The 16,374-nt window shown below is 50.6% G+C and overlaps 1 protein-coding gene across 1 annotated transcript in view; it reads left to right on the forward strand.

Annotated features, from left to right (window-relative positions):
* The first annotated feature begins 6 nt into the window (after positions 1–6).
* The window catches only part of LOC144609140 (guanine nucleotide-binding protein subunit beta-5), a 38,984-nt gene continuing 22,616 nt past the window's right edge, over positions 7–16,374 (forward strand). Inside the window, exons 1-4 of the mRNA XM_078427552.1 lie at positions 7–88; positions 6,564–6,700; positions 13,476–13,517; positions 15,002–15,078. Of these exons, the coding sequence (XP_078283678.1) occupies positions 6,608–6,700; positions 13,476–13,517; positions 15,002–15,078 (212 nt within the window). The 5' untranslated portion in view covers positions 7–88; positions 6,564–6,607. The remainder of the gene's footprint in view (positions 89–6,563; positions 6,701–13,475; positions 13,518–15,001; positions 15,079–16,374) is intronic.

Consider the following 16,374-nt stretch of genomic DNA (forward strand, 5'->3'; position numbering starts at 1 on the left):
AACGAGACTGTGTCAACGCTGAGGAACGAGGCAGAGACGCTGAAGGGGAAACTGGAGGAGGAGAGGGCGAAGCTTCACGATGTGGAACGTGAGTAGGGGAGAGGGGAGAGGGGGGTGGCTGTGGCCCGGAGATACCCACCCTCCAATCCCTCTCCCTCTCCCTCACCCCCAATCCCTCCCCCACCCCCCAATCCCTCTCCCTCTCCCTCACCCCCAATCCCTCTCCCCACCCTCCAATCCCTCTCCCTCTCCTCACCCCCAATCCCTCCCCCCAATCCCTCCACCCACCTCCCAATCCCTCCCCCACCCCCAATCCATCCCCCCACCCCCAATCCATCCCCCCACCCCCAATCCCTCTCCCCACCCCCCAATCCCTCCCCCCCAAACTCCCAATCACTCCCCTCACCCCCCAAATCCCTCCACCCAATCCCACCCCCAATCCTTCTCCCCACCCCCAATTCCTCTCCCCACCCCCAATCCCTCTCCCCACCACCCAATTCCTCTCCCCACGCCCCAATCCTTCTCCCTACCCCCCAATCCCTCTCCCCACCCCCCCAATCCCACTCCCCACCCCCCCAATCCGTCTACCCACCACATCCAGCCCGCTGGCTTGCTCTGGAGCTGGTGATATTTCTTCAGATGGTCTACCCATCCCCTATGCAATGTATTAATTGTGTAACGCACGACATTAGACTCTATATTAACACACAAGGCCACACAATGAAAATAGAGTCTTAGAATCATAGAGTCATACAATAAAGCTCTGTAGATAGATATCTATATATCTATTATATACAGATAAATGTAGATCTATTATCTATATTTAATAAATAAATGATATATCTATTTGTATACTTGTACAGTAACAAACCTCATATTACAGTAACAAACCTCAACCTAAATCTAACCTACATATTTGTAGGAAGGAACTGCAGATGCTGGTTTACACTGAAGATGGACTCAAATGATTTGTGTGCATAAATATAATCGAGATAGAATTTCAATGATTGGGTCAATATGCATAAAAATCTATTGTAGCATTGCATTTAAATCTTTTCTGTACGTAATTTATGTATAATTAAGCATGCCAGAGAAAGTGGTTAAAGCAGGTACAATAACAGCATTTTAAAAACATTTAAAAAAAAAATAATAAGACATTTTTGACAGAGTCGTGGATTGGAAAGGTTTAGAGGGATTTGGGCCAAATGTGGGTAAATTGCATAAGCATAGATCAGCATGTTGGTCTGCATGGATGAGTTGGGTTGAAGGGCCTGTTTCCACACTGTATCCAAATGTGGGTATTTGATACTAGCGGAAATGGGGGCATCTTGGTCTGCATGGATTAGTTGGGCCGAAGGGCCTGTTTCCACACTGTATCCAAATGTGGGTATTTGATACTAGCCGAGATGGGCATCTTGGTCTGCATGCTTGAGTTGGGCCGAAGGGCCTGTTTCCACACTGTATCCAAATGTGGGTATTTGATACTAGCGGAGATGGGCATCTTGGTCTGCATGTTTGAGTTGGGCTGAAGGGCCTATTTCTGTGCTGAACGGCCCCATAACTCTATGTACACACACAAAATGTGTATTGAACCGGTATGTTCCTCAGGCAATGTTAGGATGTTTACAGTAGGTGGTATATTAGTAAAAGCAAATAACTGGGCAGCAACTTCTTCAGGGCATTGGAAATTCTCTCTGCTCCCGCCAATCCCTCATCACAGCTCTGCCGTTCATTTGAATGATTTTACGGTAAGCCTTGATGCTTTTAGATAGGCAATTTGGATATGCAGGGAGTGGAGGGATATGGATCACGAGCAGGCAGGGGAGGACGGCACGGTGACGCAGCGGTAGAGTTGCTGCCTTACAGCGCCAGAGACCCAGGTTCGATCCTGACTACGAGTGCTTCTGTAAGTCTGCCGTCTTCGTCTGACGTCTGTACGGAGTTTGTACGTTCTCCCTGTGACCTGCGTGGGTTTTCTTTTCTCCGAGATCTTCGGTTTCCTCCCACAGTCCAAAGACGTTTTGGTTTGTAGGTTAATTGGCTTGGTATAAATGTAAATTGTCCCTAGTGTGTGTAGGATAGTGTTAATGTGCGGGTCGCTAGTCGGTGCGGACTCGGTGGGCCGAAGGGCCTGTTTCTGCACTGCATCTCTAAAATCTAAACTAAATTAGTTTAACGTGGCATCATGTTCAGAAGGACATTGTGGGCTGAAGGGCCTGTTCTAGTGCTGTACTGTTCCGTGTTCTGCCTGTGTTAAACCTGATCACTATTGATGTAAGGGCACCAGTTTCCATTAAAGCAGATTGTTCAGTGTTCCCAACTTGAAGGACGTTAGCACACCATGTGTAAGAAGGAACTGCAGATGCTAGTTTACGCCGAACATAGACCGATAATGCAGGAGTAACTCAGCGGGTCAGGCAGCATCCCTGGAGAGAGGGAATGGGTGACATTTTAGGTCTAAATCCTTCTTCAGCCTATTCATTTTCTCTGGAGATGCTGCCTGACCTGCTAAGTTACTCCAGCTTTTTGTGTCTGACTTTTAACAAAACCGTGTTGGGTTCACTTGTTCCACAGGGGTGAATGCATCGAAAACAAGTCTAAAACTAAGGAGATTCTCTCCATATTTCACTCCCTGAACAGGGACCAGGACTTGCACTTAAACGGATCTTTACTTAAAAAATTGAATCAGAAAGAGCATTGCAGATGATACTAAAAGAGGTGGTATCGAAAGAGGCAAGTGCAAAAACAATATTTGCACCTGTACATGTTCAGGAATGGTTTAGATGGATGTGGGCCAAACACGGGCAAATGGAACTAGTTTAGAAGGAGCATCTGATAGACCTGATGGCTGGCATGGACTGGATGGGCCGAAGGGCCTGATTTTGTGCTGTATGTCTCAATCTAACAGGACCACTGTGCTGCAAAGAACAATTTATTATGGTTTGCTTTTATTCATGGAGGCTTCACCTGGTGTAGGAAAATAAATGCAGATGCTAGTACAAATTGAAGGTATCACAAAATGCTGGAGTAACTCAGCGGGTCAGGAATGGGCGACGCTTCGGGTCGAGACCCTTCTTCAGACTGAAGAAGGGTCTCGACCAGAAACGTCACCCATTCCTTCTCTCCTGAGATGCTGCCTGACCCGCTGAGATACTCCAGCATTTTGTGATACCTTTGTTAAACCTGGTAACACACTGTGTTCAACAAGTACTTTGGACACCATCCTTCCCTTTCACATTATCGGCGTTCTGCCGTTATTAAAGTGAATAATAACACGGTGATTAAACGACTAACCTAGTAATCCAGGGGAGTGGACTAGAGGTCTGGAAGCACGAGTTCAATTCCAATTCAACAACTGGGGAATTTTAAACTCAGTTAATCAAATAATCTCTTAAGGATAGCGGAGTCAGGGGGTATGGGGAGAAGGCAGGAACGGGGTACTGATTGAGAATGATCAGCCCTGGTCACATTGAATTTCGGTGCTGGCTCGAAGGGCCGAATGGCCTCCTCCTGCACCTATTGTCTATTGTCTAATCTGGAGAAAAGGCTGGTATTGTAACAGCCAGGAAACTGAAAGGTTGTTGCGATAATTCATCTGTCTCAGTATTGTCAGTTGTCCTTGAATTCTGTGGAATTCTCTGCCGCAGAAGGCAGTGGAGGCCAATGCACTGGATGTATTCGAGAGAGTTAGATTTAGGTCTTAGGGCTAATGGAATGAAGGGATATGGGGAGAAAGTGGGACAATAGACAATGGGTGCAGGAGTAGGCCAATCGGCCCTTCAAGCCAGCACCGCCACCGCCATTCACTGTGATCATGGCTGATCATCCACAATCAGTACCCCGTTCCTGCCCTCTCCCATATGCCTTGACTCCACTATCAGTAAGAGCTCTATCTAACTCTCTCTTGAACGCATCCAGGGAATTGGCCTCCACTGCCTTCTGAGGCAGAAAGTTCCACAGCTTCACAACTCTCTGAGTGAAAACGTTTTTCCTCATCTCCGTTCTAAATGGCCTACCCCTTATTCTTAAAATGGGGTACTGATTTTGGATGACCAGCCATAATATTGAATGGCGGTGCTGACTCGAAGGGCCGAGTTTCTCAACTTCTGCACCTATTTTCCCTGTTTCTATGATGGCGGCCGCCATTGTTTGGAGCGGGAGGACGTGGCCGCTGGCTGGGCGAGGTCACGTGGGGCGCGGGGCGGTGACGTCACCCTTTGTCCCGTATTTGGGTGTGAGGAAGTTGGCAACCCTAGTCACAAGTGACCAAATTCATTTGCTCATTCGGTCACTTGTGATCCACACCTTGCTGCTGAACAACGAGGAACAGCTCAGGCAGATTAGATAAACCGCCTCCTGATCGCATTTTGTGAAAAAGACATCAGCTTTGATGCATTAGCTCTTTGGCACATTAGCCACACAACACATTAATTCAGAACAAAATGGCGAGATGACCACAAACTGATAGAGTTATTTATATGATATTCTTCTGTTTAAAGTCTTAAGGACATTTGAAGAATGGTAAAGTAAACTGAAACAACAACTTCAGATTGTTATTTGGGGTCAGTCTCTTCCCTGATGGTGTCTTAGACAAGTTCAAACAAGTCTGGTCCTTTTGCAACTGTTTGTTCTCATTGGCCTTGTATTGATTCCACCCTCATACTGAGCTAATGGGTAATAAACCATGGATGAAAATAACTATGACAGGGAGGCCAGTGGCAATTTATCCTTATTATTTTTGCCTGGACTTGATGACAAAGAATAAATTAGTTTCTCCAATAAATGCAGCATCAGGAATGTAACTCTGTTTTGCTTGGGCAGCTTATATGAACATTGAGTTCTCCGTGTTTCAAATACCACACACACACACCCCACACACCCACGCACCCACACACCCCACACACCCCACACCCCACACACACACACCCACACACCCACACACACACACACACACACACACACACACCCCACCCACACACACACACCCCACACACACACCCCACACACACACACCCCACACACACACACCCTATGTACACAATTCTCCCACCATCTCCCATCATCCTGGACAGCTTGCTCTTTTCCCCTCCTTAATACACTCATCTCTCACCCCTCGGCCCCATATCCCATCATTCATGGGCGTTCAAGTTACTGGACCAGACCATGATGTAACCAGTTTAGTTTAGTTCATTGTCATGTGTACCGAGGTACAGTGAAATGTTTTTGTTTGGTGCTAAACAGTCAGCTGAAAGACATTACATCATTACAATCGAGCCATGTGCAGTGTGTAGATAACGATTTAAGAGTGTGGAGCGATTGTAATGTGTGAAATAGATCTGCTTCTGTGGCTGGCATGTGAATAGTCGCCTGGGTTGGGCGCCATCTTGGAAGCAAAGAAGTCCCGATGTTCTCAAATCTCCGTAGACGGTTGACGGAGTATTCGGCAACATACCAAATCTCTTCGGTTTTCTTCGTGATTGCATCGACGTGCTGGGCCCAGGACAGATCTTCAGAGCTAAGCACACGCAGGAACTTGAGGCTGTTGGGTCTCTTCACCACCGCAGGTTGCACTTGTGGTTGGAACAAGTGTCACGTGAGGACAATGTTACGGGCAGCCGGGTGATCCATACAGTGCTACTAGGGTTGCCAACTTTCTCACTCCCAAATAAGGGACAAAGGGTGACGTCACCGCCCCGCGCCCCACGTGACCTCGCCCAGCCAGCGGCCACGTGCTCCCGCTCCACCAATGGCGGCCGCCATTGGTGGAGCGGGAGCATGTGGCCGCTGACTGGGCGAGGTCAGGTGGGGCGCGAGGCGGTGACGTCACCTTGTCCCGCATTTGGGAGTGAGGATGTTGGCAACCCTAGGGCTAATATAGGTCATCATCGCTGAGACTATAATTATTTAAAATTTAAGACCAATATTCAGGCATCTAGGTTAACAAGTTAGTTATTTATTCACGCCAGTGTCACATAATCATAAAGTCAAACAAGCCCTTCAACCCAACTCGTCTGTGCAGACCAAGATGCCCCATCTAAGATCATCTCATTTGCCCACATTTGGCCCAGATCCCTCTAAACCTTTCCTGTTCACGAACCTGTGCCAAGTGTCTTTTAAATATCGCGATAGTGCCTCCTTGATAGGAACAATGCGCTTCAAGTGGATGGTGTAAACCAAAGGAACAAGATAGACCACTCGACCCTAAAAACCGTAGTACGTCACGGCGCCATTTTAGTAGGCAGAAACTTGCAGAAACATTTAAGAAGAAAAATAACAACAATCTGTGAATTGATAGGCGAGATATATTCTGCATTTTAATGGTATCATCACACATACTGTTCCCACAAAACACTGCGAGAGGCAGAGCAAACGGTGGATTTTGCTTACTAAAATGGTGGCCGTCACGCTCCTTTGCGTACTACACTTCAGTATAGGCGATTTAAATGGAGTAGTCCATCTTGTTCCTCTAGTATCTTTGCTTGTAAACCATTTTGAAATTTTGCACTTTGCGACTGGGTTTTAAAAGTTGCCAATAATTTTTAAAAATCTGCTGTTCGGTTTAGTTCACCAGGTGGCTGAGCGCACAGAGGCACTCGGGCAGTTTGTAATGAAGACAAGGCGGACTCTGAAAGGCCATGGAAACAAAGTGCTGTGCATGGACTGGTGCAGGGACAAGCGGCGAATCGTCAGCTCCTCACAGGTCAGATCAGTATCGAGCATCGTGTGAACGGGCAACGCATGCCTGCAAGTACATCAGTGGGATTGTAACGTTGAGAGCACCCCTCCTATTTGCTGGAGGCAATCTCCACCATAACACACTCAGTGTTCTGAGAGCTCTGGAATGCAGAGAGGACAGGTGTGTCCAGAATGTACAGTGCGTCTTAAAGGTGTTTCCGGGGTGAAATGTTCACGCAGTGAGTGGGCCATGCAGCCGGGAGCGGTGGTGGGTGGAGGCCTTGATGACATCCCGCGGCATTGAAACTCATTCATCACCAAGGTCTGATCGCAATTGTGCAAACGTGGCAGGAGGATTGCAGCACGGTTTGCGGACAAGCCTTGTGTTATCAGACTGTCCAACAACATCACCGAGAGAACAAAGGGGACCCAGCGTGGGGGGGGGGGGGGGGGGGATGGCTGAGAACAAAGGGGGACCCAGCGTGGGGGGGGGCACCGAGAACAAAGGGGACCCAGCGTGGGGGGGGGGCACCGAGAACAAAGGGGACCCAGCGTGGGGGGGGGGGGGCACCGAGAACAAAGGGGACCCAGCGAAGAGGGGCCACCGAGAACAAAGGGGGCCCAGCATAGGGGGGCAGCCAATAACAAAGGGTCTCGACCTGAAACGTCACCCATTCCTTCTCCCCAGAGATGCTGCCTGACCCACTGAGTCACTCCAGCGTTTTGTGTCTACCTTCGATTTAAAAAAAGCATCTGCAGTTGTTTTCCCTACTTGGTACAGGTATTGGGCCTTCATGGAAAAATATAATTTTGAGGCATTTCTTTGCTCTAATTAGAAGAACCTTCACTGAAAGATGTAGGACAGGAGTAAGTGACACATGGGACTAAGAGAAAGGCTGATGGCATTTCACTGAAATACAGTGTTGCGTCAGACGAGTTCTTACAGTGTCTGCAGCTTCTTCCTGACCTTTGTGGCACCGGGCAGCTGGTAGAGCTGCTGCCTCACCGCGCCCGAGATCTGGGTCCACTCCAATCTTGGGTCCTGTCTGTGTGGCGTTGGCAAGTTCTCCCTTTGACTGTAGGTCTCTGGTTTCCTCCGCAGATGTGTGGGTTTATTTGGGAATTAATTGACCGCTGTGAATCGCCCTTGGTGTTTGGAAAATAACTGCAGATGCTGGTACAAGTCGAAGGTTTCACAAAAATTGCTGGAGTAACTCAGCGGGTCAGGCAGCATCTCTGGAGAGAAGGAATGGGTGACGTTTCGGGTCACCCATTCCTTCTCTCCAGAGATGCTGCCTGTCCCGCTGAGTTTTCTCCAGCATTTTGTGAGCCCTTGGTGTTTGGGTGAGTGGTAGAATGGGGGAGGGGCTGATGAATATGTAGGCAGAATAGGAAAGCGGGATTACTGTGGGATTAGTGTGAATAGGTGCCTGGCGATCGATCGGCATGGACTCGGGAGGCCGTGGGGAGGGTTCCGGAGCTGTGTATCTCGTGGAGTGCACGGCTGAAGGGCTGGACATAATCGCAGCTGAGGATTTATGCGCTGATCCTTTGCACAAGCTGCCTGTCACAGTTCTCCATCTGCCTGTCTGTCGTATCTCAGAGCCCCACCTCGTCTGATCAAAGCCCCTGTGGTGCTCTGATATCCTCCCCAACGTCCCTGAGGCAATCTGTCATCTCCCCCACACCGACGCACCCAGAGAGAACCACCAACCTCAAAGGTTTCAAAGGTCAGTCTGAAGAAGGGTCTCGACCCGAAACGTCACCCATTCCCACTCTCCCGGATGCTGCCTGACCCGCTGAGTTACTCCAGCATTTTGTGATACCTTCAAAGGTTTCAAAGGTCTTTTATTGTCACATGTACAGGTTAGGTTTAGAGATACCGCCCGGAAACAGGCCCTTCGGCCCACCCGGTCCGCGCCGACCAGCGATCCCCACACATTAACACCATCCTACACCCACTAGGGACAATTTTTACATTTATACCAAGCCAATTAACCTACAAACCTGCACGTCTTTGGAGTGTGGGAGGAAACCGAAGATCTCGGAGAAACAAGTCACGGGGCGAACGTACAAACTCCGTACAGACAACACCCGTAGTCGGGATCGAACCCGGGTCTCCGGCGCTGCATTCGCTGTAAGGCAGCAACTCTACCGCTGCGCCACCGTGGCCACCCAAGGTACAGTGATATGCGAATTACCGTACAGTCATATGGAACAAAAAGCAACAAGACACACAACTCCATAAAAGTTAACATAAACATCCTCCACAGCGGATTCCCCACGTTCCTCACTGTGATGGAAGGCCAAAACGTCCAAACTTCTTCCTCTCTACTCTTCCAAGGTCTGGGTGAAAAAAATAATGCAGCTTGCATTAGATGCTTGAGGAAGATTACAAACTGACTGGAAAATCAGAGAATTGTAGACACAAAATGCTGGCGTAACTCAGCGGGTCAGGCGGCAACTCGACAGAGAAGGAATAGTTGATGTTTTTGTACCAGAAATACCACCTACACCTTTTGTTCATAAATCCAGCCTGACCCGCTGAGTTACTCCAGCATTTAGCGTCTATCTTCGGTGTAAACCGGCATCTGCGGTTCCTTCCTACACAAGCCAGAGCATTTTGTTCGCTTTGACGAGGAAATAAATAAAGCTGCTTCTCTGCTTCACGTGATGACTGATCATTGAGGTGAGTGTAAAGAGCTTGTCACTGGGTTCACCATCAGGGTACAGGCAATCAATAGATTCCAGGCACAGTCTCGGCACCTGTTCCCCTCAGTCCCCGGAGAAGAGTGATGTCTGTCAAAAGAACTCGACATAATGTCTCCCTGTAGTGCAGGTGGAAGTTCATTTGTGTTATTGACATCACCTGTCTGCAGTGGCTAGCTCAGGCTGAGAATTAAACCAGCCTCTCCTTTCCATTCCTGTTTGTGCACACTTCATTTTATTTTTCTGTGGAAACGGAGGACAGTAGATGCCGGTTGATACACAAAGTGCTGGAGCAACACTGTGGGTCAGGCAGTGTCGCTGGAGAACATGGACAGGTGACGGATCGGGTCGAGGCCACTCTTCAGACCTTCAGCCCACCGAGTCCGGCGCCGACCAATAGTTTCACCAAAACTATCCTACGCACGAGGGGCAATTTACAGAAGCCAATTGGCCTACAAGCCCGCACGTCTTTGGAGTGTGGGGGGAAACCAGAGCACCTGGAGAAAACCCACGCGGCCACAGGAAGAATGTACAAACTTCATACAGACAGCACCCGTGGTCAGTATCACAAAATGCTGGAGTAACTCAGCGGGTCAGGCAGCATCTAGGAGAGAGGGAATGGGTGACGTTTCGGGTCGAGACCCTTCTTCAGTCTGAAGAAGGGTCTCGACCCAAAACGTCACCCATTGCCTCTCTCCTAGATGCTGCCTGACCCGCTGAGTTACTCCAGCATTTTGTGAATAAATACCTTTGATTTGTACCAGCATCTGCAGTTATTTTCCTGCACCCATGGTCAGGATCGAACCTGGGTCTCTGGCGCTATACGCTGTCGAACCGTGATGCGCCCCCTTCTGTCTTTGACTGCAGATCTTGGCAGGTTTGAGTCAGATCTGGAAACGCAGTGGAGAAGCAGCCTGGGTGTTTGTGCATGGACCGCGGGCGAGTCCCGGCGGTAGTGTTTGCGTGTGGTGCTGCAGATGCAACCTGGTCTGTTAATTAAATGTAGCAAGGTTAAACTCCAGGGTGCTCCATTCTCTCCACTAATGATCAAACTTCTTCTACTACAGAGTTACACTGGAACATTTTGTTTCCATTCACAGAATGTGGACATTGTGTTTCTCACTACCCCAAACCATCAGAGACTCCTCCTCACTCACCACATTCAAAACATCACTGAAGTCTCACCTCTTCAGCACTGCCTTCAACCACTGAAGGTCACCTCATCTTCTGTCTCCTTTCTCTGTTCGTTTACTTATTTATCTATTTATTCACTTCTCTATGTTCTAAAAAAATCCCTGTAAAGCGTCTTTGAGTGTTTGAAAAGCGCTAGAAAATGTAATGCATTATTATTATTATTATTATTGTTTGTGCGGATGGCAATTATTGACAACCGCTGCTTGTCTTGAGAATAGAACCTTCTGCAGACTGAGTGTAGACTGGAAAGGATTAGTTTGGTTTCGAGATACAGCACAGATACAGGCCCTTCAGCCCACCGAGTCCGTGCCGACATTCGGTCACCTGGTCACACCAGTCCTGCATTTGCATCTCACTTTTGCATCCATTCCCTGCACACTCGGGGCAGTTGTCAGAAGCCAATTAACCTGCAAACCTGCACGTCTTTGGAGTGTGGAAGGAAACCCTCGCGCCCGGAGAAAACCCTCGCGGTCACAGGGAGAATGTACAAACTACGTTCAGACAGCACCCGTAGTCCGGATTGAACCAGATCTCTGGCGTCGTGAGGCGCTGCTCGACCGGGGCGCCACTGTTTCTCGAGAAGGTGTGGAGGACACGCGTGAGTCGAATCCTTTGACCACCAGGTAGTCACTTGACGTTGAGGAACTCTGAGCTGAAGCTCCAGGGCCAGGCATGTGAATGATGGAGGATGTCTGATGGAGTCAGCTGAGCTTAATTAGAACTGCGATGCTTTGAGTTGGGCTGGGGATGCGGTGCTGAGGTTGGATCTCTTATCCTGACCTGATGTTGGGTCAGGATAAGAGAACCAAAACCTATGTGTGTGGCGGCAAACTTTCCCAAAACCTATGTGTGGCGGCAATGTTTCCCCCACCTCTCTGGTTACAGTTCCTCCTCCCTGGATTCTGGTTCAGATCCTGTGTGGGTTGACGTTGTACAGTGTGGATGCCGTGCTACAGCAGAACTAGGTCACTGTGGAGTCGGGTTGCCAACTGTCCCATATTAGCCAGGACATCCCGTATTTGAGGCTTAATTGGTTTGTCTCGTACGGGTTTGTCTTGTCCCGTATTAGGGCTGGGGGTGCTGTAGGCCCAGACACTGTAGGCCCGGACACTGTAGGCCCGGACACTGTAGGCCCCGGACACTGTAGGCCCCGGACACTGTAGGCCCCGGACACTGTAGGCCCCGGACACTGTAGGCCCCGGACACTGTAGGCCCCGGACACTGTAGGCCCCGGACACTGTAGGCCCCGGACACTGTAGGCCCCGGACACTGTAGGCCCCGGACACTGTAGGCCCCGGACACTGTAGGCCCCGGACACTGTAGGCCCCGGACACTGTAGGCCCCGGACACTGTAGGCCCCGGACACTGTAGGCCCCGGACACTGTAGGCCCCGGACACTGTAGGCCCCGGACACTGTAGGCCCCGGACACTGTAGGCCCCGGACACTGTAGGCCCCGGACACTGTAGGCCCCGGACACTGTAGGCCCCGGACACTGTAGGCCCCGGACACTGTAGGCCCCGGACACTGTAGGCCCCGGACACTGTAGGCCCCGGACACTGTAGGCCCCGGACACTGTAGGCCCCGGACACTGTAGGCCCCGGACACTGTAGGCCCCGGACACTGTAGGCCCCGGACACTGTAGGCCCCGGACACTGTAGGCCCCGGACACTGTAGGCCCCGGACACTGTAGGCCCCGGACACTGTAGGCCCCGGACACTGTAGGCCCCGGACACTGTAGGCCCCGGACACTGTAGGCCCCGGACACTGTAGGCCCCGGACACTGTAGGCCCCGGACACTGTAGGCCCCGGACACTGTAGGCCCCGGACACTGTAGGCCCCGGACACTGTAGGCCCCGGACACTGTAGGCCCCGGACACTGTAGGCCCCGGACACTGTAGGCCCCGGACACTGTAGGCCCCGGACACTGTAGGCCCCGGACACTGTAGGCCCCGGACACTGTAGACCCGTGGGCCGCTGTAGGCCCGGACAGTGTAGGCTAATGGAGTGTGTTCGGGGAGCGGGGCCGAGTGTGTTCGCCTAACGGAGGTTACGTAGCAACCCGCCTCCCGGCCCGGGCGGCCGCCATTGGTGGAGCGGGAGCACGTGGCCGCTGGCTGGGTGAGGTGACGTGGGACGTGGGGCGGTGACGTCACCTTTTGTCCCTTATTTGGGGGTGAGGAAGTTGGCAACCTTATTGTGGAGACAGTTTGTGGGCTGCATTTCTGCAGCGTCAGCGATGAACAGTGAGGAGAGCATCGCTCAGGCAGCACAGCGGCACAGTGGTAGAGTTGCTCCCTTATGAGCCAAATGTGGGTAAATGGGACCAGTGCCGATGGGGCATTTGGCCGGCATGGACAAGTTGGGCCAAAGGCCCTGTTTCCGTGCTATATGACTCGATGAACAATTTGCTCAGAGTTGCCATTTTCTGTCTAATCAGCGTCAGCGTGTGGGAATGAATCTCTCTGTGTTTGGGGCAAGAGTATTGTGGACACATCTGTCCCCATTGTTCAGGAGCAAGAGGATCTAAACACCAGGTAGACACAAAATGCTGGAGTAACTCAGCGGGGCAGGCAGCATCTCTGGAGAGAAAGAATGGGTGACGTCTCGAATGGGTCGAGACTTTGTCAGAAGAAGAGTCTGACGAAGGGTCTCGACCCGAAACGTCACCCATTCCTTCTCTCCAGAGATGCTGCCTGACCCGCTGAGTTACTCCAGCATTTTGTGTCTACCTTCGATTTAAACCAGCATCTGCAGTTCCTTCCTGCGCATATTGTCTGAACACCAGGTGCCAGCTTTGGGGACCGGAAGGATTTGTGTCTGTGTTGTTGTAATCCTGAGCTCTCTGTAAACAGCTGGCCTGACAATGTGTGCTGATTGATCTTTCTTCCGCTTCCAGGATGGAAAGGTTATCGTGTGGGATGCTTTCACCACCAACAAGGTGAGTAGCATGGAGCACCCACACATCATCCTTGCCCTGGTGTAGCTGAGCATGAAACGGCTTCTCAAAGCTGTCCCGTTCTGCCGGAGCCCGGCAGGGGGGATACCCTTGGGTCCATCGGCTAATTGCCATTCGATTGGCAGCCAGGCCACATGGGCCACATGCCCACACAAACATGCCAGCCAAACACCACTCACCCGCATGCGCTCTCTTCCAATCTCTCTCTCTCTCTTTTTCACTCTTTTCCCACTCTCTCTTTTTCCCTCTCTCCCTCTTTTTCTCTCTCTCTTTTTCTCTCTCTCTTTTTCTCTCTCTCTCTTTTTCTCTCTCTCTTTTTCTCTCTCTCTTTTTCTCTCTCTCTTTTTCTCTCTTTTTCTTTCCCTCTTTTTCCCTCTTTTTCCCTCTCTCTCTCTCTCTCTCTCTCTCTCTCTCTCTCTCTCTCTCTCTCTCTCTCTCTCTCTCTCTCTCTCTCTCTCTCTCTCAATCTCTTTCTCCCTCTCTTTCTCCATCACCCCCCTCTTTCTCCCCCCCTCTTTCTTCCCCCTCTTTCTTCACCCCTCTTTCTTCCCCCCTCTTTCTTCACCCCTCTTTCTTCCCCCCTCTTTCTTCCCCCCTCTTTCTTCCCCCCTCTTTCTTCCCCCCTCTTTCTTCCCCCCTCTTTCTTCCCCCCTCTTTCTTCCCCCCTCTTTCTTCCCCCCTCTTTCTTCCCCCCTCTTTCTTCCCCCCCTCTTTCTCCCCCCCCCCCGCTTTCCCCCCCCTCTTTCTTCCCCCCCTCTTTCTTCCCCCCTCTTTCTTCCCCCCCTCTTTCTTCCCCCCCTCTTTCTTCCCCCCCTCTTTCTTCCCCCCCTCTTTCTTCCCCCCCTCTTTCTTCCCCCCCTCTTTCTTCCCCCCCTCTTTCTTCCCCCCCCTCTTTCTTCCCCCCTCTTTCTTCCCCCTCCTCTTTCTCCTGCCCCCCTCTTTCTTCCCACCCCTCTTTCTCCTGCCCCCCTCTTTCTTCCCCCCCCTCTTTCTTCCCCCCCCTCTTTCTTTCCCCCCCCTCTTTCTTCCCCCCCCCTCTTTCTTCCCCCCCCCCCTTTCGTCAAACCTTTTTCACCCAGAGAGTTGTGAATTTGTGGAATTCTCTGCCACAGAAGGCAGTGGAGGCCAATTCACTGGATGAATTTAAAAGAGAGTTAGATAGAGCTCTAGGGGCTAGTGGTATCAAGGGATATGGGGAGAAGGCAGACACGGGTTATTGATTGGGGACGATCAGCCATGATCACAATGAATGGCGGTGCTGGCTGGAAGGGCCGAATGGCCTCTTCCTGCACCTATTTTCTATGTTTCTATGTCCCCCCCCCTTCCCCCCCCCCCCCCTTTCTCCCTGGCTGTATTGCGGAGACTTGCTGTGTTTAAGGCACACTGCGATTGTCGTGGGGGGTGTGGGGTTGGGCTGCCACCATTGCCTGGCTGTGCTGGGTTGACCAGTGTGTGTACATTTGCAGGAGCACGCAGTGACCATGCCATGCACCTGGGTGATGGCGTGCGCCTATGCACCGTCGGGCTGCGCCATTGCATGCGGGTGAGTACAGCTGCATTGTTGATTCATCGCCGCCTGTCACACCTCATTTCCATTTTCGAAGCACAGAACAGCAGAGAAGATAGTCACAAAGTGTTGGAGTAACTCAGCGGGCCAGGCAGCATCACTGGAGAAAAACGATGGATAATGTTTCGGGTCGGGACCCTTCTTGTGGTCCATACCCAAAATGTCACCTATTCTTTTTTTCCCAGAGATGCTGCCTGACCCGCTGAGTTACTCTGGTATGCCGTGCCCATTTTTAATATAAACGCCACTTTAGTAACTGCATCTTTTATCAGACACTGCAAACTTTCTGGTTAAAATCCCCCAGGAGCTCAAAAACAGAAACTAACAGGATTTCCCTCCTTTCTTCATCCTTACCCGATCCTGCTCAGTATTTCCCGCTAAGTCCCACTTCCCCTTTCTCTTTTTCTCCAAACAGACCACTGAACGGTCCTTCCATGAGCTAGGGTGGAGTCCCGATCTTCCAACCTACCTCACTGTGGACCGTGCACTTTTCCCTGTGACTGTAATACTGCAATGCTGTAACACTGTATTCTGCACGCTGGTATTTTTCTCTTTGCACAACCTCTTGTAGTTCTGTGTGGCTGGATCGTACTTGTGTATAAAAAGTTGATTTGACTAGACAGCTTGCAAACAAAGCATTTCACGGTATCTCGGTACATGTGGCAAAAATCAACTAGTACCAATGCCACATAAGGCCATAAGCGATAGGAGCAAAATTAGGCCATTCGGCCGATCAAGTCTACTCCACCATTCAATCATGGCTGATCTCTCTCCCTCCTAACCCCATTCTCCTGCCTTCTCCCCATAACCCCTGACATCCGTGCTAATCAAGAATCTATCTATCTCTGCCTTAAAAATATCCATTGACTTGACCTCCACAGCTTTCTGTGGCAAAGAATTCCACAGATTCACCACCCTCTGACTAAAAAAATTCCTCCTCATCTCCTTTTTATTCTGAGGCTATGACCTCTAGTCTTAGACTCTCTCACGAGTAGAAACATCCAAGTAGATTCACCATACATTGCGTTCAGTCTGCCAAGGCTTGCTGGATCTCCCAGTTGCTAACCATTTCAACTCCTCTTCCCATTCCGTTGTCACCTTCCCCTCAGCTAACAATGAACCATTCTACATTTCCTTATCACCATATGCTTCGATCTGTCGTTTTCACACCTTATCCTTCTCTATTTCTAGACCCTACTCCCCCCTGACTCTCAATCTGAAGAAGGGTCTCGACCCGAAACGTCAGCCGTTCCTGCTCCCCAGTGATGCGTC

The sequence above is a fragment of the Rhinoraja longicauda genome, chromosome 33, assembly GCF_053455715.1.
Source record: "Rhinoraja longicauda isolate Sanriku21f chromosome 33, sRhiLon1.1, whole genome shotgun sequence".
Taxonomy (NCBI): domain Eukaryota; kingdom Metazoa; phylum Chordata; class Chondrichthyes; order Rajiformes; family Arhynchobatidae; genus Rhinoraja; species Rhinoraja longicauda.